General features: G+C 46.4%; 1 protein-coding gene across 1 annotated transcript in view; it reads right to left on the minus strand.

Moving 5' to 3' along the window:
* Positions 1-768: 768 nt before the first annotated feature.
* LOC141094180 (uncharacterized) overlaps positions 769-27942 on the minus strand; it is a 78974-nt gene continuing 51800 nt past the window's right edge. The window contains 2 exon segments of the mRNA XM_073579940.1: positions 769-902; positions 904-2111. Of these exon segments, the coding sequence (XP_073436041.1) occupies positions 822-902; positions 904-2111 (1289 nt within the window). The 3' untranslated portion in view covers positions 769-821.

The raw sequence follows: 27942 nt of genomic DNA on the forward strand, positions 1-27942 counted from the left end.
AATGCACAGATCTCCCAGACATTATGGCTGCACATATCCCTAGTCTTTATAACGATATTGCACTCATTCCCTGACAGACCGCAGCATGGCCATTAGTTACAAGCTGCTAATGATCTTTGGAGCAGGTAAGTTTTCCCTGAGTGGTAGATATTGGGTGGTCTGAAAACTGAGTCTAGTCTAGGACATTTGTCTGCACTACTAACTGACAGCTGTTACAAGACCAAACTAGGGCAGTCCCTACAGGAGGAAAAGCACAATAATTATACTGTATTTTCACATACTTTCTATTCCTGACTGACCGCCACTGGAGTGGCTTATAAACTTATGAGGTATATAGTCTGAAGTTCGGGGTCTGCCAATATGTGGCTGGTTTTCCGATTGTTTTGGAGAACATGATACGTGATTTGAATTTTTTTTTGTCTAGTCTCGCTTGTATATAGGTCAAAATTAAATAAAGTCTCCTGATGAGTCGTCTTTGGTGAGGATGATGAAACCTGTATAAATGAGAGGCTTGGAGAGCGAGTGTGTGTACATCACCTCACCCAATATACTGAGAGGAGGGGTATATGTTTGTCTATTAGACACCTTCTGACTAACCTTCAGGGGGTGAATTATGGGTAAAGTTTTACATTTGGAATTAATAAAGTTTAGTTTTATCATTTTGTCAGCAAACATGAGGAATGACAAGAGACAACCCTTTTAAGAAGATCTAATTTTTGGTTAAAACTATTCCAACATTATGAACATAAAAAAGGCTTCTCCCCTGTGTGACTTCTCTGATGTTTATTAACAGTTGTTTTCCAAGAAAAATATTAACCACATTAAGAAAATGAAAAAGGCTTCTCCTCTGTGTGACTGCTCTGATGTCTAACAAGCCACTCTTTCCAGCTAAAACATTTTTCCACATTCTGAACAGGAAAAAGGCTTCTCCCCTGTATGAGTTTTCTGGTGACTTACAAGATGTGATTTCTGGATGAAACATTTCCCACATTCTGAACAGGAAAAAGGCTTCTCCCCGGTGTGACTGCTCTGATGTCTAACAAGAACCGATTTCCGGTTAAAATATTTCCCACATTCTGAACAGGAAAAAGGCTTCTCCCCCGTGTGACTTCTCTGATGACTAACAAGAACCGATTTCTGGTTAAAATATTTCCCACATTCTGAACAGGAAAAAGGCTTCTCCCCCGTGTGACTTCTCTGATGACTAACAAGAACCGATTTCTGGTTAAAATATTTCCCACATTATTCTGAACAGGAAAAAGGCTTCACACCCGTGTGACTGCTCTGATGTCTAACAAGAACCGATTTCCTGTTAAAACATTTCCCACATTCTGAACAGGAAAAAGGCTTCTCCCCTGTATGTGTTTTCTGGTGACTAACAAGATGTGATTTCTGGATGAAACATTTCCCACATTCTGAACAGGAAAAAGGCTTCTCCCCTGCGTGACTGCTCTGATGTCTAACAAGAACAGATTTCCGGTTAAAATATTTCCCACATTCTGAACAGGAAAAAGGCTTCTCCCCCGCGTGACTTCTCTGATGACTAACAAGATCCGATTTCTGGTTAAAATATTTCCCACATTCTGAACAGGAAAAAGGCTTCACCCCCGTGTGACTGCTCTGATGTCTAACAAGAACCGATTTCCTGTTAAAACATTTCCCACATTCTGAACAGGAAAAAGGCTTCTCCCCTGTGTGAGTTTTTTGGTGACTAACAAGATGTGATATCTGGTTAAAACATTTCCCACATTCTGAACAGGAAAAAGGCTTCTCCCCTGTGTGGATTCTCTTGTGCTTAACACAATCTGATTTATTGTTAAAACATTTCCCACATTCTGAACAGGAAAAAGGCTTCTCCCCTGTGTGGATTCTCTGGTGCTTAACACAATCTGATTTATCGTTAAAACATTTCCCACATTCTGAACAGGAAAAAGGCTTCTCCCCTGTGTGGATTCTCTGGTGCTTAACACAATGTGATTTACTGTTAAAACATTTCCCACATTCTGAACAGGAAAAAGGCTTTTCCCCCGTGTGAGTTTTTTGGTGACTAACAAGATGTGATTTCTGGTTAAAACATTTCCCACATTCTGAACACGAAAATGACTTCTTTGCTTTAGGTACAATTTGTTTTTTAATGCCTCTTTTGTGACTTTGATTTTCCTTAGTGGTCGGTAATGAATCAGAAGACAAGTCCTGTTTCATAGGATCAGATGACAGATCTTTGCTGTGAATGGATGATGGTATATCTGGAGTAACAGCAATCACTCCAGTTGTATCTTGTAGGATCTCAAGATCATCAGATTTAAAAACTGAAGATGTCAGCTGTCCCTCTGATCTCCTGGTACAGTCATCTGCTAAGATAAAAATTACAATTATTTTTTTTTTATTTAAAAGGTCCTTGAGTTTCATATTTTTGAACATTTCTACTTAAACTGTCCACAAAAATGGCAAGCTATGTAAAAAACTTTATTTACCAAGACAATGACATTTCACAGTCTAATAGAAAACCTTATTGGATGAGCTAGTAGTGCGCGGTGTTCAACTGTTTATTCATTCTGCCTCCAAAATATTGAATAAGATGACACCAATCAATGTTACGTAGGCGAAAATAATACCATTTCTCATCTCACAGAAAACAAGTCCCCACTCAGGTCCATCATCTGTCAGTGTTAAAACAGAGGCTCCCACACCATTAATGGCTCAAAGTCTGTTGAAAAACAACAAGGTTTCCATAAACCAATCCAGCAAATTCCACTCTCACTGCTGAGTCTTGCAGTGTGCTCAAACAACATTTAGGATCCCTGTATGTAGCAATATTATAGTGAGAAGAACCCACTTAATTTATGGTGTGTGTTTCCTGGAGCACAATCTGGGCACTATGTGTTGGGTAATAAAATGGCAAATGTGTAATTTTCACTCTCCAACATCCACTGCGTGTTAATTTCTGGAAAGTGTCTGTGGAGTCAATATATTTACTCCTCCTACACACGTGGTCAAAATTGTTGGTACCCCTCATTTAGTGACAGAAAATCCCACAATGGTCACAGAAATAAGTTGAATCTGACTAAAGTAGTAATAAATAAAGGACAAATGTCAAACAGCGCTCAGAAATAGGAGAAGAGGTGTCCTCCTGCAGGATTTTGCGGTAAGTATACAACAATTCTAATGCTAGAAGTAAAACCCCACTGCGAGAGGGTGTCCTTAATTTCACAAAAGTAGCAGTGTACTTGTGAAATAAATATGACAAAATACCGCCACACATATAAAGATGTTAATATGTATGCCTGTAGTTGTAAGCAGGAAGCCGCAAGCTCCCGAAACGCGTAGGATTAGGACCCTATGTAAATTTCTATACACCTGTTTACAGGTAGGGGTGTGACGTTACTAACCCTATTATACTTGGTCATACCGCTTGGGTCACTTGGCAATAATATTCCATAGACCTGCCACCAGCCGGGGCAGCATCTGGTGTACAGTATCCTTGCCCAAACTTAACCCTATAAAGCCTCCGGAATCCTTAGATCCACGGTTACGTGCTGCTACAGAGGGACTTATGCAGGTCAGTGCTAGGAGCTCACAGAACCTGGTTACTTTATATCAGCCTCCTGATACATTATAAACACACTCCACCCACTCCCTTCAGACCACTAGGCTTCTACAGCATCGCCGCGTGTCTCTAGTGGCTTCTGGCGGCGGTCTCCGTGCACCGACACATCAGACTCCTCCCACCGACGCTGCGTGTGTCTCAATGCTGACACGGATGGACAGCTCCGTGCCCACTAGAGACAAATAGCGTTGCCGTTCCATGACACAGGCCGGACACAGTGCACCCAGCTTTCCTAACGACAGTTAGATCAGTGCACCCAGCTCTTCTAGCTACCCGCTACCAAAATCCAAGGTAATAGTTTGAGCCTCTATGGTTAAGTATATGCACTAGCATTGATACACATGTGGCGGCAGACTGGTATATGTATTGTATAAGTACACCGTGGCTCTAGACTCAGTGCACCCAGTTTTCCTGACGCTAGCAGGATCAGTGCACCCTGCTTTCCTAGCAACCTAAACCCAAAGTAGTAGTTGTAGCTTCTGTGTATAACTACAAGCATACGCATTAACATCTTTATATGTGTGGTGGTATTTTGACATATTTGACAAGTACACTGTTACTTTTGTGAAAGGACACCCTCTCGCAGTGGGGTTTTACTTCTATCGTTAGTACTGTTGTATACTTACTGTAAAATCCTGCAGGACACCTTTCCTCCTATTTCTGAGCGCTGTTTGGAATATACACTTGTCCTTTTTCAACATTATTTGACAAGAGGTGGTTACTGTCACCCAAACTTAGCAGCCAGAAACTCATGAGTGTGTCAAGCGCCAGTGGGCTATAATTATATATACACACGCACACGGGTTGGACAAAATAACAAAATAATGGAAACACCTGGAGACATCAACAAAAGATAGTTTAATATGGTGTAGGTCCACCTTTTGTGGCGATTACAGCCTCAATTCTCCGAGAAATGGATTCAGACAAGGTGTGAATTGTTTCCAAAGGAATTGTAGCCCTTTTTTCAGTTAAAACACCCTCCAGTTCTTTGAGCGACGATGGTGGTGGAAATCGACATCTAACTTGAATCTCTAAGGCTGGTTTCACACTTGCGTTTTTTTCACGGTATTTTAGCGCTAAATAGCGCATGCGTTTTTTTTTCCTATACTTTGCATGGGATGCGCTTATGTGCGCATACACATGCGTTTGTACGCGTTTTTCCGCGCATGCGTTTTTTTGCGGTATGCGCTCGGGCGCACAAAATGCATCCTGTTGCATTTTTTGGGCGTCCGACTTGCCTCAAAAAAACGCATGCGCGCGCAATGCGTTTTATAACAGCAAGACACCCATTATAAGTCTATGGGTGCGCATATGTGCGCATTGGCATGCTTATGTATGCGTTTTTTTGCGCATGCGTTTTTTTTTTTTTACCATTAGTTGGACAATGGAATTTAGGGGTTTGGGTTAGAGTTAGGGTTAGTTAAGGGGGTTTAGGGCTAGGGTTAGGGTTAGCTAGGGGTTAGGGTTAGTATGGTTTGGTTAAGGGTTAGGGTCAGGGTTAGTATGGTTTGGTTAAGGGTTAGGGTCAGGGTTAGGGTTAGTAAAGTCATGGTTTGGGTTAGTGTGAGGGGCCACCTAATGTTGGAAAAAACCGCAAACGCGGTAAAAACGCAATACAAACGCATACAAACGCATACAAACGCATACAAACGCATACAAACGCATACAAACGCATACAAACGCATACAAACGCTGCGTTTTTTCATGCATGCTCATAAAAATGCTTGAAAAAAACGCAGCATTTGTATGCGTTTTTTCAATGCGTTTTTTTGCGGGAAAAACGCGCTGCAAAAAAAAGCAAGTGTGAAATTAGCCTTAAATCGACCATAAAAGCTCAATAATGTTGAGGTCTGGGGATTGTGGGGGCCAGATGACATGCTAAACTTTATTTCAATGTTCCTCGTGCCATGCTTTAACGATTCTAGCTGTATGGTGTATTATCATCCTGAAAGATGGCGTTCCCCTCCGGGAACAGTGCTTGAACCATAGGATGCACTTAGTCGCCCAAAATGCCTAAATAATCTCGGCTGTTAATTCTTCCATGAAGGGATATCATTGGCCCGGCGGATCTCCACAAAATAGCACCCCAGATCATCACAGAACCTCCGCCATGTTTTACAGTTGGGAGAAGGCAGTCTGGATGGAATGCTTCTTTCGGCTGTCTCCAAACGTACACTCGGCCGGAGGTTCGGAATTAGGGTAAACGATGATTCGTCTGAGAATATCACATGTTTCCACTGCTTGAGAGACCAATTCTGGAGGTTTCTACACCACTTTAAACACTTGGAAACATTTGTCATTGAGAGCAGCAGGTTTCTAATTGCAGCTCTTTCGTGGAATCCAGATTTGTGCAGCTCCCGACGAACAGTTTTTGTGGAAACTGGCTTCTGTAGGTGTTCATTGAGCTCAGCAGTGATTTTTGGAGCTGTGGTCTTGCGATCCTCTCTCACAATTCGCTTTAGAGTCCGACGGTCTCTCTCAGTCAACTTTGACTTTCGGCCGGACCTGTGCTTTGCTGCAGACGTTTTTCCTTCTCTTTCAAACTCAGTCATTACTTTGGAGAAGTACATCTTGACACGCCAAGCATTCGGGCACTTTCTGTTACACTAGCGCCTGCCATCTGAGCACCAACAATTTGGCCTCTTTGAAAATCCGAGAGGTCTGCCATTGGTATCAGGTTCTCATCAATGTTCTTACAATTCTGCAAAACAAACAGTTAATTTACATACACATATCACATAACACAAATAATCAACTACAAAACATTACCATATGTTTGCATGTTTATAACATGTTCGAAGATTATGATGCCAAAACGTTAGGCGTTTCCACTATCTTGTCCAACCCGTATATGTATATATACACACACACACACACACACACACACACACACACACACACACACACACACACACGGCCATTTATATGGATATACCTAAATTAAATGGGAATGGTTGGTGATATCAATTTCCTGTTTGTGGCACATTAGTATATGGGAGGGGGGAACTTTTCAAAATGGGTGGTGTTCATGGCGGCCATTTTGAAGTCAGACATTTTAGATACAACTTTATATTTTCCAATGGGAAGAGTGTCGTGTGACACATCAAACTTAGTGAGAATTTCACAAGAAAAACAATGGTGTGCTTGGTTTTATCATAACTTTATTATTTCTTGAGAGCAGAGATGTCAGCAGGATTGTGCACAGTAACCTACAGACACTGTCAGGTCAGCGCAGTTATACTGATTACAATGACACCTGGTGATGAAATCCATCTTGTGGTTGTTGTTTAACCTGTATTTGTAGTTTTCAGTTAATGAGATTCTCGTGCTCCGAGGCGGGGCTTTATGTGGTGCTCTGATCACATATGAATCTATATTGTGTTATGACAGGTCATTGATCCCTCAGTGACCTGCCCCTCATTTTTACATAATTCATATAATTGCGTTGATATTATTGTTGATAATGCCTAAAATATTGTGGCTATTGTGAGACTTAAATTACATCCAGAAAAATGTCACTGGTGATGGCGGCGCCTGCGTAGTAGCATCTATAAGTAAGAGTTAGATGCTACTGGACAGGTGCTGCCAGTGTCATTTTGCTGAATGTAAATTTTTTTTTTTCTTGGCCTCATAATAGCCACAATATTATAGGCATTAACAATAATATCAACGCTATTATATGTATTATGTAGAAATGGGGGCAGGTCATTGAGTGATCAGTGACCTGTCATAAGCCAATACAGATCCATATGTAATCAGAGCACCACATAAAACCCCGCCCACAGCCCCGACCCAGACCACGCGAATCTCATTGACTGAAAACTACAAATAAAAATTAAACAACAACCACAAGACGGATTTCATCAATCAGATATCATTGTAATCAGCATAACGGCGCAGACCTGACACTGTGTGTAGATTACTGTGCACAATCCTGCTGACAGGTTCACTTTAAATTTAGATCTTAGGCATTTGGAAGAGGCGATGGAGAGCTTTTTTTTTTTTTTTTTTTTTTTTTAAGACTATCAGGGAGTTACAGACTCACATAACTGAGGTAGGCCAAACCCACCACAATCAGACTATCATACAGAATGAACAGGTAAAAAAGACAGAATATAAAAAAAAACAAAAAAAAAAACAAAACAGGATTTATGGTTGCTTACCGTAAAATCTGTTTCTTAGAGCCTTCATTGGGGGACACAGGAAACCATGAGTGTATGCTATGCTGCTACTAGGAGGCTGACACTATGTAGAAAAAAGTAAGCTCCTCCTCCGCAGTGTACACCCCACCGACAGGAACTAGGATATTCAGTTACTGAGAAAGCAGTAGGAGAAGCAATTTATAAAAGAGACAGATACCACAGAAAACTTTTAGGATAAATTTCTTGGATTTACATTAAATGAAATTTATTCCATTCCCCCAATTTTCTTATAAGTTATTTTCATTTTTTTTTTACTTTTTTGGTTTTACTTCTCCTTTTCTATTCTTTTTTTCTGGATATCCTCCCCAGTATAATGGTGTAAGCATGAGACTACGGTCCTTTTTGTCTTAAGACGCAGCTTCACTTTTTATTAGTTTTTTCCTTTCTTTTTTAATAAATTCAAGTTTTTAAATTTCCTGTAAAATAAAAAGTAAGAATAGTTGATTTTATCAACCATAGATGAATTAATGTGACAATTTTATGACAATTTTGTTTTTGAACTTTGACCTTTGGTGTGCATCACATGTCTTTTTTGGCGCCCAGTTTTTGAAATGTGAATGTATAAAACTGGAGATAGCTCTGTGTATTCATATGTCATCCCCTGAGGAAGAAGTACTATGAACTTCGAAACGCGTTGGGAATAAAAGGGTTAATTCATCAACCTGTTTATTGGATATGAAATTTGTCTGGCAGCGCACGTAAATCCAAGAAATTTATCCTAAAAGTTTTCATGTGGCGGTCTCTGTGTTGTGGACCATTGGATGTGCAGCAAGCTGACATACTGATCCTACGTGCCTGACTCTCTCTTGGAAAGGGTGAATATAAATCTTAACATTTCTTATAAGTTTGCCCGGATAAGACCCTATTGCGCTCCTGTCTTTGCCTATAGTGTGAACAAGTTAGATACCACAGAAAAACACAAACTGTAACAATGTAATACAGTAAACAGAGCTGTTCAACTTGGGAGGGTGCTGTGTTCCCCAATCAAGGCTCAGAGAAACAGATTTAACGGTAAGCAATCAAAAATCCTGTTTTCTCTATAGCTTCATTGGGGGACACAGGAAACCATGGGACAACCCAAAGCAGTACCCAAGGGGAGGGAACAGTAGATAACTCCAATCAGGTTGGAGAACTCACTTCCATCACCTGCACGGACTTACTAGCTAAGCTGGCATCCGCCGAAGCAATACATGGACTCTGAAGAATTTTACAAACTTGTGGAGGGCAGACCATCGCTCTGCTGAGGTGCAGGGCAGAATCCCTATGTGAGCCATCCTGGTAAACCTACAAAAGTCGACTGGATTCAGCAGAGTCTCTATATGCTGATTCCGTGTTCTGAAAAGGGAGAGGGGTGGCTTTAGCCGGGCAGACGCACGGGCAAAGAAAATAATGAGGAATGAAGGACAGAACCATGGAGAACATCGTCGAGATACAGGAAGAGCACTGAAGCTGTAATCCACAGAATGTGCAAACCTACTCTCACAGACTCTGAAAGTCGTTGGGAGCCCAAAAGAGATAGCTAAAAAAGGCAAAAGTTTGTGCTCCACACAAAACGGCAGGAATGCCCGATGCCCCGAGGAAATCAGGACCTGAATAAAGGCTTCCATGGGACAAGGGAAAACTCACGCAATACCCAGGAAGCAATTACTGAACAAAGAGATTTCATGCTGAAAGGACAAGGATGGACTCCTCCATTCAGCAATCTTATATCCCTGATGAGTCACGCTGAGAAAAAAAAGCCACCAGGAGAACAACGAGGCTTAACGTGAGCAAGGAGAGAGCTCGACCCTCAGATGATCCCATTAATAGTGTGGCTCAACTAGGAGCCGAATTGAAGGGAACCCCAGGAAGGCAAGTAGGTAAGAGACTCTTAGAGGTTAAAATTGCCTGCCATGTCATAAGTCAAATGGTTTTTCCGAAGGCCACGATATTGCTGGATGCCCAAGCAGCAGCGACCAGGAAAGGCAGATACTATGTAATTCCCTGTGAAAACGGCCCACTTTAGAAAGAATGCCCTGAGGAAGAGCTTAGCCTCTGCGACTATAAACTTGATACCCAGGTGGAGGCAAAGGCAGGGCACAATGCAGCGACAGATACTTCAAAGGTTTCCTTTGCCAATGACTGAGTCTGATGTTGGTATCCTTAAGGAATGCTCCATTTGAGAGAGGAAGGACTGTATTGGTGGAAAGTCTGGAAACTGGAGGGATCATAGCCAGAGAAGTGGTCCAGATCGCAGTGAGCTCAGGAGAGAAGAGATATAGGATACCGAGGCGCTCCCTCTTTGGAAGGGAAGACCAATAAGTTGAACTGACATGGAAAGACTTGAGAGAAGGCAACTGTGAACTTGCTAGATGGCAAGACGCTGAAGATGTACTGAAGAGAACCTCGTTCACATTACAGCGATGTCGGCTCTATTTTCACCAACAAAACGGTTCAGAACAGGAGAACTGTTTTAAGAGACCACAGCTTGTCTGTCTAAGTAGATAAAACGTAGACCACTGGCCGACTTGACAGCTAAACTCAAGCATACAGGGATGAAGATCCAGATGGGTGTTGCCTCAGTAAAGACACAGTAAAATATGAGCAGGACCTCAGAAGCAACTAAGAGAATGACAGGGACTGAGAGGTTAACAGTGTGCACTGCAGGGATGCACGCTGAAAAAGCCCACTCTGCGGCCAGAAGGGGCAGAGCCAAGTGCTGGGGCCAAAGGGGAAACATGGCTCCTGTTCCAGGCAGAGAAAAGAAGCTGAGGGGGCGGGGCTAGCCGCAGTCCAGAAGCCACAAGCGACGGGCAGGAAAAAAGGAAGGGGTGCGGAGCCAAATTCGCAACTAGGCCCGAGTGAAGCCGGGACCTAGATTACGGCTGGTGACCGCCGGAGCATGAGGGGGCGGCGCGGAGGGCCTAAAAACGCTGGAAAGGGATGTTTGTTGCCTCCAATACCCCCGGAATAAAAGGAAAGGACCCCCTCATACCCAACTCTGCTGCAAAGCCCGAGTGAAGCCGGGATCTGGAGCACAGCTGGTAACTGCCAGAGCATGAGGAGCGGAGAGGAGGACCCTAAAACCGCCGCAATGGTATACGTGATATAAAGGGGGAGAGACTCCTAAAGCCCTCTATTCCCTTCGATCTTCTTGTCTTCTTAGTATCTCTTCTTTCTGTACTCCATCGCTGCCACCGGGGGGAGAGAGGGAAAAGTACCTCCCCATGCGGGATAGCTCGGACGTCCAAAATGCTGTGATGTGGGACATCCGCGTCTCCTCCAACCGACAGGCTCTGGTGGGCGAGTGGCTGGGAGACAGAGGCAGGACCGATGATTAGATCACCTGAACACGCTTCTGTGTTAGGGGCTGGGGTTCTGCCGAGTAGACGTATGAGGATACGGGGTGGCATTACACGCCGTACTCAGTTTCTTCGTGGGAGTAGAGCAGTGATTGTTAATGCTGTATCCCTCCGGAACCTCTAAAGGAACGACGCACACTGAGGTAGATATGGGTCTAATGAAAGACCCGTGTCCACCTCCTACTGACACTAAGCTAAACTGAATATCCAAGTTCCTGTCAGTGGGGTGTACACTGAGGAGGAGCTAACTTTTTTTCAACATATGCTGCCACTAGGAGGCTGACACTAATGTACACCCATGGTTTCCTGTGTCCCCCAATGAACCAATAGAGAAAATATGTTACATCCCCAACAACAACATATGTTTGAGGGGAGAGTTCCAACGCTCCACCAGACTTGCACTGATTTATGGTGGACCATTGGAGCTACTATGAGTCATGACCAAAAAAGTAGAGAAAGTATTAGCACCCCCCCATTTCAGGAGAGATTGTGCAGTAATCTGTATTCCTTAGTATTGAGAACATAATGGAATTTATGACGTGGAGTGAATCCATGAAACCAGGGCTCGAGCCATGCCAACACATCTCCTGCAGACGTGAATACATGTATATTACAGCCATCAGCCACCCACAGCTTAGAGATATATCATGGCACAGGTGTAATGATTTTCCTGTAGTTTATAGCAATGATCCTTGAAATTAGTTAGTTTTAATACAAATTGAAAAGTCAGGAAAAAACGAAGCTCTGTTGTTATTGTACAGAAATTCACACTTGGCCTCACTGCACTTTTAATGGATGTCGATCATAAAAGCAAAGTTTGGCCAGAAAAACTGAACCTGGTCTTGTAGGGACCATATGAGCACATTTAGCAGCACAGAAGGGAGAGAAGATAGATTCACAGAATAAGATCCCAGGGATCTAATAAGCCAACAGAATCATTACAATCCAATACCATCATAACACTTTAAATTCAAGTGGTTTTCTAACTTGTAAGCACATTGTACATACATTTTCATCTGGCATTGTAGTTTACAGATCTGTGTAGGTAACAGTCAGCATCTTCTAACCCCAGGGGGTAGGCGGATCCTCCAGGTGGTAACTACTATAGAGAAGGGCTTTCAATGCCCAAAGTCAGTTGAATAGCTTTGGGTGAAGTAGAATGTTGTGGTCAGGAGGCAAAATGGTGATCACACATTTGTGACATGGCTGAACTACATGACCAAAAAAGCAGCCACAGTGGTGACTGAGAAGAATCTGTGACTTCTCTGCATTTAGTGGTTACTACTCACCTGGGTAGTCATATGTGGGAATCTCCTCTTTACACCGCTCATCACCCCTCACATATGTCTCTGTAGTATTAATATGGATCAGATCTTCACCCTGAAACAAATATTGTAAAAGTCACAGACAGATGGAGAAGTCCCATCTATGATCAGCTCTAATCCTGCCATCTCCACCGCTCTCATTACACAAGTACAAAACATTTAATACTGGTGGATAAAACAAGACTGAGCACAAGACCTTCACAGCCGTCTACACATCACAGGGGAGATCTCATGACACCTTCTCTCCATCTACCTGATGATCCTCAGGAACATTGGGATCTTCTTGCTTACAGTCCTGTGGAAGATGAGGATGGGGACAACTCTCTGGTGTTGTCCTCTTACTGGATAGAACTGAAGGAAACACATACAGGGACTGACTTCATTCTTTACATACAGATAATTATAGACCGAGTGTATTTAGTCCTGTCTATTACCTGGTGATGTGAAGGGCTGGGGAACCTCCATCATGATGTCCTTGTACAGATCTTTGTGTCCTTCTAAATACTCCCACTCCTCCATGGAGAAATACACAGCAACATTCTGACACCTTATAGGAACCTGACACATACAAAGATACCGTCATCCTCCCGATCTCTTCATAGCGTTACTGTATAATATCCCAGCATTCCCACCAGAGTCACCTCTCCAGTCAGCAGCTCAATCATCTTGTAGGTGAGTTCTAGGATCTTCTGGTCATTGATGTCCTCATGTATCAGGTGGTGAGGTGGAAGAGACGTGACTGGGCTCAAGGGTCTTCCGCATTTGTCAGACACAGGCTCCTGACAGCGCTCACTAGAGGTCTTCTTCACTACTGTGTAATCCTGGTTATGGAGAGACACATCAATAAATCTCACTACAGACATTTCCAGAGTCCTCACCTCTCCAGTTCTGTCCGACTGTTATTCCCATAGAAAAGAATGATGTAATGTGACGCCATTAGGATCTCTCACCTCTCCAGTAAGATGGTAGAGGATCTCTAGGGTGAAGTGCAATATTTCCTCTGCCATCTTGTCTCTGCCCATATCCATCCTTGATGGGTAAATCAGGAAAATTCTCTTATATAGAAGATCTTCACTGAGAGGATCCGATATTGTAGAGTCCTGAATGAAAAGAAGAGGAGCCAAAAGTCACATCTAAAAAACTTGTGTAATAATTACTGGAGATAAGGAAAACTGTTACTGTATGATTCCTGGAGTGGACCCACTGGATCGCAGTGACAGCCAATCCCAGGCGAGTTGGCCAGGTGGAACCGACCCCTATACAGGGACCGTTAGGGACAGGCCTAGGAAGGAGGTACACCGCAATAGCTAGTGCCAGAGGGGCGGCTCAAGGTACGGGGACCGGATGTACAGAAACCTAAGAGGACCTAGAGGTCGGTTGTGCACGCGACTGCGACCTAAGCGGTCTAGCGCGCATGGGGGGGAACGGGATCCCCAGGGCGGCTGAGGACCCAGAAGAGCAGGCGAGAAACGGTGAGGGACTCGGGAAGCAAGGTGAGTATCACCAGATGTAGTAACAGTACCTCCTCCATTACATCCCTCTTTCTTAAGGCTGGAAAGAAATCTCCTCAGGATACGAGGTGCATTGATGTTCTCCCGTGGTTCTTCTCACGACCTTTCCTCAGGCCCATACCCCTTCCAATCAATCAAGAAGATTCTCCCTCTACCCTTTCTCCTGGCTAGTATATCTCTTACCTTAAAAACTTTATCAGTGCTAACAGGTGGAGGAGAAAAACTAACAGAAGAATGATGGTGGTTAAGGACCACAGGTTTAAGGAGAGATACATGGAAGGAGTTGGGGATACGAAGTAAGGCAGGAAACCTCAACTTGTAGGCTACATCATTGATGCGACCCAGGATCTCAAAGGGGCCTATGTAGCGAGGATCCAATTTGTAGGAGGAAATCTTAAGGCGGATATACTTAGACGAAAGCCAGACCTTATCGCCGGAATGATAAGGAGGAGCGTCCCAACGCCTCTTGTCAGCATGCTTTTTCATCCTGACGCAAGACCTCTCAAGCGCATCCATGGTCCCTTCCCAAATCTTAAAAATTCCATGGACAAAGTCTGCAGCCAGCACACCCAAAACAGGGGAAACCAGAAGAGGCAGGTTGGGATGTTGCCCAGAGACGATGAACAGGGACTTGGTACAGGAGTCACCGTAGTGATTGTTATGGCAAACTTGGCCCAAGGGAGGTCAACCCATTCGTTCTGGCGGGCATTAGAAAATTTTTGGAGATATGTGGTCAAGACCTGGTTAATCCGCTACACCTGACCGTTGGACTGGGGATGATAGGCTGAAGATAAGTCCAGAGTCACGTTCATAAGTTTGCAGAGAGTTCTCCAAAACTGAGAGGTGAATTGGACTCCCCTGTCTGACACAATGTGTTGCGGGAAACCATAGAATTTGAAGATGTGATGGATAAAATTTCTTGCCAACTCAGGAGCTGAGGACAAGCCAGGCAGCGGGATAAAGTGGGCCATTTTAGAGAAGCAATCCAGAACCACCAGAATAGCTTTGTGGGTGAGAACAAGTACTTTGAATTGGATCCTATAATGAATGGACAGCCAATGTAATGATTGCCGAAGAGCGGTGCGTCCGAGTACCGATTAGCCAGATGGATGACCCTGGCTGCTGCATTAAGTATGGACTGGAGAGGGGAAAGTCGAGTAATGGGGAGGCCAATTAATAGAGCGTTGCAGTAGTCCAGGCGGGAGTGGATTAAGGCGACAGTGAGGGGTTTTGTTGTTTCCATGGTGAGAAAAGTATTAAAGGTTTGTCCGGGCTTTTCACATAATCTCAGTATATATCTGGGCTGCAGAATTATGACAATAAGTAATTTACTTTCTGTCACTAGTTTGCACGGTTTTCTAGATATTCTGAACAGAACGTCCAAGGGGGGGGGTGTTAGGGCATTGAAATAAGAACTAGTCGTAACCTCCTACTCCAGACATGCCCTCTATAGCAACAACCCCACCCTCCATAGCTACAGGCCCTCCCCGTCCACATGAAGAATCGTCCTGTATTCTGGGACAGGCTGCTCCCATCAGTATTTGTGTATTTAGAGATGCTGACACCCCCTATATATCTTTGAACCCAAGTACAGCCCCTTCTGTATATCGCATGAACCCCTACAGCCCCTTATATGCTGCCTCCCCATATACAGCATGAGTCCCGCACAGCCTTCCCATATACAGCCTGAACCCCACAGTCTCTCCACATACTGAATGAGGCCCCACACAGCCTCCACATATACAGCATTAGCCCCACACAGCCTCCCCATATACAGCATGAGCCCCACAGACTGAATGAGGCCCCACACAGCCTCCCTATATATTTCCTGAGCCCCACACAGCCTCCCCATGTACTGCATGAGCCCCACACAGCCTTCCCATACACTGCATGAGGGCCCATAGCCTCCCCATGTGCAGCATGTCACCACCATAGCAACTCCATGTCCTGCACGACACTCCTGGGGAATCTCCGGCACCTACCTCCACCCGCAGAGCCGCCCTCCACATAGAGAATAATGGAGCCTCCAACACCGACCTCCACCCCCAGAGCCGCACTCCACATAGAGAATAATGGAGCCTCCAGCACCGACCTCCACCCGCAGAGCCGCACTCCACATAGAGAATAATGGAGCCTCCGGCACCGACCTCCACCCGCAGAGCCGCACTCCACATAGAGAATAATGGAGCCTCCAGCACCGACCTCCACATAGAGAATAATGGAGCCTCCAGCACCGACCTCCACCCGCAGAGCCGCACTCCACATAGAGAATAATGGAGCCTCCGGCACCGACCTCCACCCGCAGAGCCGCACACCACATAGAGAATAATGGAGCCTCCGGCACCGACCTCCACCCGCAGAGCCGCACTCCACATAGAGAATAATGGAGCCTCCAGCACCGACCTCCACATAGAGAATAATGGAGCCTCCGGCACCGACCTCCACCCGCAGAGCCGCACTCCACATAGAGAATAATGGAGCCTCCGGCACCGACCTCCACCCGCAGAGCCGCACTCCACATAGAGAATAATGGAGCCTCCAGCACTGACCTCCACCCACAGAGCCGCACTCCACATAGAGAATAATGGAGCCTCCGGCACCGACCTCCACCCGCAGAGCCACACTCCACATAGAGAATAATGGAGCCTCCGGCACCGACCTCCACCCGCAGAGCCGCACTCCACATAGAGAATAATGGAGCCTCCAGCACCGACCTCCACACAGAGAATAATGGAGCCTCCAGCACCGACCTCCACTCGCAGAGCCGCAATCCACATAGAGAATAATGGAGCCTCCAGCACCGACCTCCACCCGCAGAGCCGCACTCCACATAGAGAATAATGGAGCCTCCAGCACTGACCTCCACCCGCAGAGCCACACTCCACATAGAGAATAATGGAGCCTCCAGCACCGACCTCCACCCGCAGAGCCACACTCCACATAGAGAATAATGGAGCCTCCAGCACCGACCTCCACCCGCAGAGCCGCACTCCACATAGAGAATAATGGAGCCTCCAGCACCGACCTCCACCCGCAGAGCCGCACTCCACATAGAGAATAATGGAGCCTCCAGCACCGACCTCCACCCGCAGAGCCGCACTCCACATAGAGAATAATGGAGCCTCCAGCACCGACCTCCACCCGCAGAGCCGCACTCCACATAGAGAATAATGGAGCCTCCAGCACTGACCTCCACCCGCAGAGCCACACTCCACATAGAGAATAATGGAGCCTCCAGCACCGACCTCCACCCGCAGAGCCACACTCCACATAGAGAATAATGGAGCCTCCAGCACCGACCTCCACCCGCAGAGCCGCACTCCACACAGAGAATAATGGAGCCTCCAGCACCGACCTCCACCCGCAGAGCCGCACTCCACATAGAGAATAATGGAGCCTCCAGCACCGACCTCCACCCGCAGAGCCGCACTCCACATAGAGAATAATGGAGCCTCCAGCACCGACCTCCACCCGCAGAGCCACACTCCACATAGAGAATAATGGAGCCTCCAGCACCGACCTCCACCCGCAGAGCCGCACTCCACATAGAGAATAATGGAGCCTCCAGCACCGACCTCCACCCGCAGAGCCGCACTCCACATAGAGAATAATGGAGCCTCCAGCACCTACCTCCACCCGCAGAGCCGCACTCCACATAGAGAATAATGGAGCCTCCAGCACCGACCTCCACCCGCAGAGCCGCACTCCACATAGAGAATAATGGAGCCTCCGGCACCGACCTCCACATAGAGAATAATGGAGCCTCCGGCACCGACCTCCACCCGCAGAGCCGCACTCCACATAGAGAATAATGGAGCCTCCGACACCGACCTCCACCCGCAGAGCCGCACTCCACATAGAGAATAATGGAGCCTCCAGCACTGACCTCCACCCACAGAGCCGCACTCCACATAGAGAATAATGGAGCCTCCGGCACCGACCTCCACCCGCAGAGCCACACTCCACATAGAGAATAATGGAGCCTCCTGCACTGACCTCCACCCGCAGAGCCACACTCCACATAGAGAATAATGGAGCCTCCAGCACCGACCTCCACCCGCAGAGCCACACTCCACATAGAGAATAATGGAGCCTCCAGCACCGACCTCCACACAGAGAATAATGGAGCCTCCAGCACCGACCTCCACCCGCAGAGCCGCACTCCACATAGAGAATAATGGAGCCTCCAGCACCTACCTCCACCCGCAGAGCCGCACTCCACATAGAGAATAATGGAGCCTCCAGCACCGACCTCCACCCGCAGAGCCGCACTCCACATAGAGAATAATGGAGCCTCCAGCACCGACCTCCACCCGCAGAGCCGCACTCCACATAGAGAATAATGGAGCCTCCAGCACCGACCTCCACCCGCAGAGCCGCACTCCACATAGAGAATAATGGAGCCTCCAGCACCGACCTCCACCCGCAGAGCCGCACTCCACATAGAGAATAATGGAGCCTCCAGCACCGACCTCCACCCGCAGAGCCACACTCCACATAGAGAATAATGGAGCCTCCAGCACCGACCTCCACCCGCAGAGCCGCACTCCACATAGAGAATAATGGAGCCTCCAGCACCGACCTCCACCCGCAGAGCCGCACTCCACATAGAGAATAATGGAGCCTCCAGCACCGACCTCCACCCGCAGAGCCACACTCCACATAGAGAATAATGGAGCCTCCAGCACCGACCTCCACCCGCAGAGCCGCACTCCACATAGAGAATAATGGAGCCTCCAGCACCGACCTCCACCCGCAGAGCCGCACTCCACATAGAGAATAATGGAGCCTCCAGCACCGACCTCCACCCGCAGAGCCGCACTCCACATAGAGAATAATGGAGCCTCCAGCACCGACCTCCACCCGCAGAGCCGCACTCCACATAGAGAATAATGGAGCCTCCAGCACCGACCTCCACCCGCAGAGCCGCACTCCACATAGAGAATAATGGAGCCTCCAGCACCGACCTCCACCCGCAGAGCCGCACTCCACATAGAGAATAATGGAGCCTCCAGCACTTACCTCCACCCGCAGAGCCGCACTCCACATAGAGAATAATGGAGCCTCCAGCACCTACCTCCACCCGCAGAGCCGCACTCCACATAGAGAATAATGGAGCCTCCAGCACCGACCTCCACCCGCAGAGCCGCACTCCACATAGAGAATAATGGAGCCTCCAGCACCGACCTCCACCCGCAGAGCCGCACTCCACATAGAGAATAATGGAGCCTCCAGCACCGACCTCCACCCGCAGAGCCACACTCCACATAGAGAATAATGGAGCCTCCAGCACCGACCTCCACCCGCAGAGCCACACTCCACATAGAGAATAATGGAGCCTCCAGCACCGACCTCCACCCGCAGAGCCGCACTCCACATAGAGAATAATGGAGCCTCCAGCACCGACCTCCACCCGCAGAGCCGCACTCCACATAGAGAATAATGGAGCCTCCAGCACCTACCTCCACCCGCAGAGCCGCACTCCACATAGAGAATAATGGAGCCTCCAGCACCGACCTCCACCCGCAGAGCCGCACTCCACATAGAGAATAATGGAGCCTCCAGCACCGACCTCCACCCGCAAAGCCGCACTCCACATATATGGCTACTCTGTGCGCACAGGACCTGTGATGAGGTCACAGGAGGGGAGGAGTCAGGGGTCACATGATCAGGCCCTCAGTGTGTGCAGGACTCTGCTGTGCTGTATTCAGCTTTTATGCTGGATTGCTCCTTTAACCTCTTAATGACCGGGGTTACTTTCATTTTTGCATTTTTGTTTTTTGCTCCCCTTCTTCCCAGAGCCATAACTTTTTTATTTTTCCGTCTATATGGACATGTGAGGGCTTATTTTTTGTGGGACGAGTTGTACTTTGAACGATATCATTGGTTTTACCATGTCGTGTACTACAAAATGGGAACAAAATTCCAAGTGTGGTGAAATTGCAAAAAAAGTGCAATCCCACACTTGTTTTTTGTTTGGCTTTTTTACTAGGTTCACTAAATACTAAAACTGACCTGCCATTATGATTCTCCAGGTCATTACAAGTTCATAGACACCAAACATGTCTGGGTTCTTTTTTATCTAAGGCCGGTTTCACACTTCCGTTTTTGTGTCCGCCAAACGGATCTGTTTCCGTTTTTTTGACGGAAACTGATGCAAACGGATCCGTTTTTTAAAAACTGATCCGTTTTTTTGACGGATCCGCGGTAACCGTAATGGAAGTCTATGGGACAAAAAAAACGGATCCTGCAAAAAATGGCGGATCCGTTTTTTTACGGAAAACAACGGATTTTGACGGATTTGAAAAAACGGAAGTGTGAAACAGGCCTAAGTGGTGAAAAAAAAATCCAAAGTTTGCTAAAAAAAAAACAAAAAAACACAACACCATTTTCCGAGACTCGTAGCGTCTCCATTTTTTGTCATCTGGGGTCGGGTGAGGGCTTATTTTTTGCGTGCCGGACTGAGATTTTTAATGATACCCCTTTATTCAGACACGTTCTTTTGATCGCCCGTTATTGCATTTTAATGCATTGTCACAGCAACGAAAAAAACATAATTCTGGGGTTTTGACTTTTTTTCTCACTAGGCCGTTTAGCGATCGGGTTAATGCTTTTTCTTATTGATAGATCGGGCGATTCTGAACGCGGCGATACCTAATATGTGTATGTGGGATTTTTTTTTTTACTGTTTTGTTTTGATTGGGGCGAAAGGGGGGTGATTTGAACTTTTAGGTTTTTTTTATTTTTTTAAACATTTTTTTTTCCTGCTTTTGGCATGCTTCAATAGCCTCCATAGAAGGCTTGAAGCTCTCACAACTCGATCAGCTCTGCTACATATGGGTGTTGAGCAGATCTCCCATATGTAGCAGATTTAGTGCTGCGCTTTCACCGCCGACCAACGGGCGGCGCTGAAAGCCATCAGCCTGGAACAGCCATAGAGGTCTCTATGAGACCTCTGGTTGTCCAGGCAACATGACGCCGACCTCTGATCACGTGACAGGGGCCGGCGATGAGGTCACTTCCGGCCCGGCGGCCGGAAGTGCTATTTAAATGCCCGATGTCAGCGGGATTTAACTAGTTAATAGGCGCGGGCGATTCCGCTCACATGTCAGCTGTTCAAAACAGCTGACATGTCCCGGCTTTGATGCGGGCTCAGCGCCGGAGCCCTCATCAAAGCCGGGGAGATGTCTGATGACGGACTGTGTCCGTCGTTGGACATTAAGGGGTTAAGAACAGGGACCGGAATGAGAAAAAAAAAAAAGAACTTTACTGAATTTACCAAATGTCTGCAAGTACAAATGCTGTCTCAAGGTCTAAGGTGCTGAGTATGGGCCGACACAAATCACTGCCGCAGACTATGTTAGAACCACTGTCTGACACGGAGGGGAGGTGTGTGTCTGATAACATCTCCATCTAATCCCAAATTTTGACTTTGACAAACTTCTATCTCCCTAATTGTGACCAAACTAAGACATGCTGTAAATCTAAACAACCTAAAACATTTTGTGGACGGCCTTATCATCTGTGAGGCAGCGCTGTCATTTAGTTGGGGGATTCTCGCTAGGCAGCGAACAAATCACATCCGGCACAGGTTTTCCATCAAAACATAGCAGTCCATGCGGCTTATTATGCAGCATAAACCGTGACCAATAACAGACAGTTCATTTCTCCAGCATAGCGTCCATTACCGAGCGTCCCTCTGTTAGCAATGTCCAGCATACACAGGCTCTTCAGCCTCATCATTATCTCACCCACGTCAGGGTTTCCTCATGGCTGTTGCTCCACGCTGCAGACATCCACTCTCTGCTCTGGGACTCTCAGACGCTGGCAGCCATTACACACAGCCACTCCACAGGCTGTTAGCCAGGAGACAACTCTCCCTACGGGACCTTCCGCTCTGGACCAACCAGGTCCCTGCATTCATCACTTGTAACTCACCCTGGCCACATTATATCGTTCATAGCCACGCCCACCGGGTCACATGACTCTGACCTCATCACAGGTCCTTCAGGCATTTTCACACTCTTTACAACCGTGCTTTAAACACACCCCCTGGGTGGGTTTGTAGGTAACCAGGTCCGCCCAACTCTCTAGTTACCTGGAGACTTCTCCCTCACATATTAACGCTGCACCTCAGCAACGTCCTTGCTGACCACACATACATAAGTCTCCATCTCAAAGCCACCCACTTTGAGATACATAACGGCCACTTAACACTCTGCAATTCATCCCTTCTCCTGGGACCTACACACAGCGCCCCCTAGCGGACACAGTGGTTTCTACACCACACATCATTGGAAGTGACTTTAATGTTGGTTAGGACACTTCTTTAGACGTGTCCCTGGGCCGGAGTCACCAATCTAAAACATAAGCAAAAGCTTTACTAAACGTGCTCCGACCTCTCCAACTGGTCGATGTATGGAGGATGCTACATCCAGACATAAAGGATTATACATATTATTCTCCTTTATACAATACACAGAGCCGTATAGCCCTTCTCTTAATTAGCCATCACTTGCTTACATGGCAACCTACACCTCAGATAGGTCCTGCTATATGGTCAGATCATGCTCCTGTACACTGTAATCTGACTGTACCGGACTCCAAGGCTTCAGATGTTGGATCAGAAATGATAATCTGCTTTAAGGCTCACTCGGTGTCTCAGCCTTTCGTGAGACTATAGACTCCTTATAAAATATGAGCATGATTGTGAGGAGCTGGCCACTCAGGGCCAGATGTAAGAGGTGGGTGGCCCGGGGCCCATTTTTCAAGGTGTTGCAATATGTAATGCAAAAACACAAAATGAAACGAACGCAAGTTTATTTACAAAAATCATTTACGCAGAGTAATTCAGGTAAAATCATTCATTTACAATCCAGTCACTTTCCTTGATTTTCGTGCTGCAAAATCACTAATGATAATAATAATCTTTATTTTTATATAGCGCTAACATATTCCGCAGCGCTTTACAGTAGGTTACGCTTTACATTATCATCACTGTCCCCAATAGGGCTCACAATCTAAATTCCCTATCAGTATGTCTTTGGATTGTGGGAGGAAACCGGAGTACCCAGAGGAAACCCATGCAAACACTGGGAGACCATACATACTCCTTGCAGATGTTGTCCTTGGTGGGATTCGAACCCAGGACTCCAGCACTGCAAGGCTATCCACTGAGCCACCGTGCTGCCCATAATGTCACTAAAGTCCACTTCACGCAGTATATCTGACTCGATGCTCATGATAGCCAAATTTAAAAGTCGTTCCTGCTTCATGGATGTCCTTAATCGGTTCTCAACTAATCACTGCAGTTTGTTACCAGCAAAATTACACAAGATCAGCTGTGGCAAAGAATGCTTAATACCACATGTACAACCCTCAGGAGTTAAATGTCAGTAGCTTGGAGGATTCCCATTCAAAATAAAACATAACCTTTAATAACACTGGTCAACAGCATTTTTGGTGCCAAAGATATTTCATCGAATTTAGGGTATTTTTGGGGTGCTGATTCTGAATATGTCATCAGTTTTGCCAGATTGGCTCAAGTTTTTGAGATTTTTGGTATCTTATTTATAGCACTTGTTGGTAAATGCGACGCATCATCTCATTAATTTCTTTGGATTAGTACTTGAACTGAGCAGTTCTCAATATAGTTTTGTGTTAATTAGTGTTCTAAAAGTTTGTTCATAGCTTGATTTTTGCACTAACTTTATGTTGTTGTCTGTTTTCCAGTGAAAAGCATGAACTCATCATGAAGAAGTTGTCTTAACGATCCAGACTCATTCTGTTACATTTGTGGTGAATATACACTGCCAAAACATAGAAGAAACATAACACACTTCGTAAAAAAAGTGTATTTTGCCTATTTTGGGGTTATGCTTGGGGACCAAGACAAGTTTTGGGCACCACACATAGTGTGCAAAGCATGTATCGAATTATTACGAAAATGGAGCAAAGGACAAAGAAAAAGCTTCAAATTTGGTGTTCCAATGGTGTGGAGAGAGCCAAAAAATCATCATGATGACTGTTATTTCTGTGCAGTGCAAGTGCAAGGATTCAATAAGCATAAGAAACGAAAATGGGAGTAACATGGAATCTGCAAGAAGGCCTGTCCCTCATTGTGAAGATGTGCCTGTACCTGTGTTTACCATAAATAACAGTCATCATGATGATTTTTTGGCTCTCTCCACACCATTGGAACACCAAATTTGAAGCTTTTTCTTTGTCCTTTGCTCCATTTTCGTAATAATTCGATACATGCTTTGCACACTATGTGTGGTGCCCAAAACTTGTCTTGGTCCCCAAGCATAACCCCAAAATAGGCAAAATACACTTTTTTTACGAAGTGTGTTATGTTTCTTCTATGTTTTGGCAGTGTATATTCACCACAAATGTAACAGAATGAGTCTGGATCGTTAAGACAACTTCTTCATGATGAGTTCATGCTTTTCACTGGAAAACAGACAACAACATAAAGTTAGTGCAAAAATCAAGCTATGAACAAACTTTTAGAACACTAATTAACACAAAACTATATTGAGAACTGCTCAGTTCAAGTACTAATCCAAAGAAATTAATGAGATGATGCGTCGCATTTACCAACAAGTGCTATAAATAAGATACCAAAAATCTCAAAAACTTGAGCCAATCTGGCAAAACTGATGACATATTCAGAATCAGCACCCCAAAAATACCCCAAATTCATTAAAATATTTTGGACACCAGAAAAAAAATTTTTTTTCGTTGACCTGTGTAATTCATTAAAACCTGAGACATCACATAAACAACACATAAACAGACATAATAGTGCTCGTGCGTATCAGTGCTCATTTAAAAAATAGTTCGGTCTCACCATTATTCATGGACATAGACGCCTCGGCGTATTTTTCAGAGGTCCCCTGAAGGGTATTCGGGTCCATATAGCAGCACAAGACATCTGCTTACTGTGATATAGGTGGAGGAGCGGACCAAGAAGTCATAATAGCTCGTATGATAGCAGTGGTCCAGCGAGGACACGTGCCCATAAGAGCTTTGAACGTGGGCCCCGGGGAGGTCACCTTGCCGCGAGGGACAGATCTGGCCCAGGTGTACCTACACAAGGGCGAAGTGGTGAGTCAGAAGGAGATGTCTTTATCGCCGATAGAAGGTACGGGGTGAACTCTGGCAGTTGTGGCGGGGCCCAAAGAGATTCCAACCCCAGAGTGGAATGGGCGGGTCATCCTGGATCAAATGGAAGTGGATGTGAAGGCCCTAGGCCCTGAGCGTGTGCAGGCAATAGAAGCTATGCTGTGGGAATATCAGGCTGCATTCACTTGTCACGCCAAAGATTTTGGCTGTACCGAAGCGATCACGCACAAGATACCGATCGGGGACGCTTATCCAATTCGTGAACGATACTGGCAAATCCTAACCACACAACATGTATCAAGAGGTAAAGACATTACTCGGGCAGATGCTGGATTCAGGAGTAGTGCAAAGTAGTCAGACCATCTGTGTCGATTACAGGAAACTCAATGTTTGCACTGTGTGAGACTCATACCCGTTACCCCGCATTGAGGAATCCATGACAGCGTTGGGGAAAGCCAAGTACTTCTCCACCTTGGACCTAGCAAGCAGACACTGGCAAGTAGCTGTGGTAGAAAAAGACAAGGAAAAAACTGCCTTCATACTCCATATGGGATTGTTTGAGTTTAACCGGATGCTCTTCGGGCTCTCCAATGCAGCGGGCACATTTCAATGGCTGATGGAAAAGAGTTTGGGAGACTTTAACGTTGAGGCTACCCTGATCTACCTGGATGACATCATTGTGTTCTCTGCCTCATTCGAAGATCATCTTGCCCGGCTTGGACAGGTACTTGGAAGACTGGGAGCTCATAATCTGAAGGTGAAGCCAAAGAAATTCCACCTCTTCAAGAAAGAGATCGAGTACCTGGGCCACATAGTGTCACAAGACGGGGGTTCTACCCTCACCGGTAAAAGTGGCTGCTATCCAGAACTGGCCAGTCCCTCGAACAGTGAGGGAACTCCACGCCTTCCTTGGGCTCGTCGGGTACTATTGACGGTTTGTTAAAGATTTCGCAAAGGTGGCGGGTCCCCTGAATGAGCTGCTGAGGGGGACCGCCGGAGTGCCGAAGACCCAGTGCATCCCTTGGGACCAGAGGTGAGATGAGGCCTTCCAGGCTATAAAAAATGCTCTTCAGCTCCGATTTTGGCTTACACCGATTTCGATCAACCGTTCCTGTTGTACACAGACAGTAGCCTTCATGGACTCTGTGCAGTACATTCCCAAATACAGGATGGACATGAGAGTCATCGGGTATGCTAGCAGGTCCCTGCGAGACAGCGAAAGAAACCCCCACAATTACATCTCTTTCCGGTTAGAGCTCCAGGCCCTGGTGTGGGCTATGATAGAGAAGTTTGCGGGCTTCCTGGAAGGGACCAAGATTCAAGTTCGAACAGACAATAACCCCCTAGCCCACCTTGAGAATGCTAAATTGGGGGCCTTGGAACAACAGTGGGTGGCTCGCCTGGCCAAGTTTGACTTTACCATCCATTATCGCTCTGCCACTGAAAATGCAAATGCCGACGGCCTGTCACAAGTGACGGTGGAAACACAAGTGGGGGATCTCGATGAACAACTCAAAGAGGAAGAAACCACAGACTTCCATAAGTTCAGGACCCCAGTGGTTGCTGTCCAGTCAAGTAGGGAGGCCTGCACACTACCCCAATCTCTGGGGAGAACCAAGGAAGAATGGGGATGTGTTCAAGATGAAGACGAAGGGCTGAGACAGATGAAATGCTGGGTAGTGTGGAAGCCAGGCAAACAAGAGAGGTATAGTCTGGACGCTGAGGTGAAGAGTGTCTTGCACCAGTGGGATAGGCTGGAGGTGCGAGAATTGGTGCTATATTGCAAGAGACAACAGCCGAAAGACACTGAAGTAAGGTGGCAGGTGGTCATCCCAGGAGGAATGGCCCAGGAAGTGGCTAAAGAATTCCATGAATTCGGAGCCCACTTCGGGTCCACAAGGACCTACCAGTGGTTACAGTGGTACGTGTACTGCCCCTGGTTGGTGTCCGTGGTAGATGAGGTCTGCAGGCAGTGTCGGGTATGTGACTTCGTTAAGAGTACTGAACAAAGGGCACCCATCCAGACCATACGTACTAAGGAACCGCTGGAGGTTTTGATGATCGACTATCTCCTCGTGGGACACTCAGGCCAGGGGCCACAGTACTGTTTGGTGATGACCGACCATTTCTCCAAGTTTGCAGTAGTCACCCCTCACTAGAGATCAGACTGCCGAGTCGGTGGCACGGGCCATTTGACAAGACTTCATCCGAGTGTATGGGTGCCCAAAGCGTATCCACTCTGACCAAGGTGCATGTCTCCAAGGCAAGGTGATGGAAGAACTGTATAGTTTATATGGCATCGAGCGATCCCGGACCACCCCTTACCACCCTCAAGGCAACGGAGCATGTGAACGCTTAAACCAAACCTTGCTGCAAATGCTGAGGACGTTGGGAGAGGACAAGAAGCCATAAACCGATGCAGGAGATACCGCTCCGTCCCAGGAACCGAGTATTAGTCAGAGAGAAATGCCCCAGTGGTAAGCTAAGCAAGAGATGGGAAATACAGCCTTACAAAGTAATTGAGAGAGTGTATGCTGACCGCCTGGTTACAAAGTGCAGGTTGAGAATGGGGCGTCCGCCCCTAGAGTGCTCCACAGAAATATGCTGCGGCCATGCCGGTCCGAGGCCCATCCTGTACCAGTGCCGCTTGAGGGTGATGCTCCACCTCCTGAACCTGTCTTGCCTGCTGGTGAAATCAATGATGAATGGTGGATCGGCCCTGACACCGTGGGGGGCCTCAGCCAGACAGAAATGGTAATCTTCTGGAGGTACCACTGCCGCCACGTGACAATGAGTCCAGACGAGAGCCTACTACAACTCCTGCAGCAA

This window comes from Dendrobates tinctorius, unplaced genomic scaffold (assembly GCF_039654945.1).
Source record: "Dendrobates tinctorius isolate UK_male_01 unplaced genomic scaffold, ASM3965494v1 ptg000063l, whole genome shotgun sequence".
Classification (NCBI taxonomy): domain Eukaryota; kingdom Metazoa; phylum Chordata; class Amphibia; order Anura; family Dendrobatidae; genus Dendrobates; species Dendrobates tinctorius.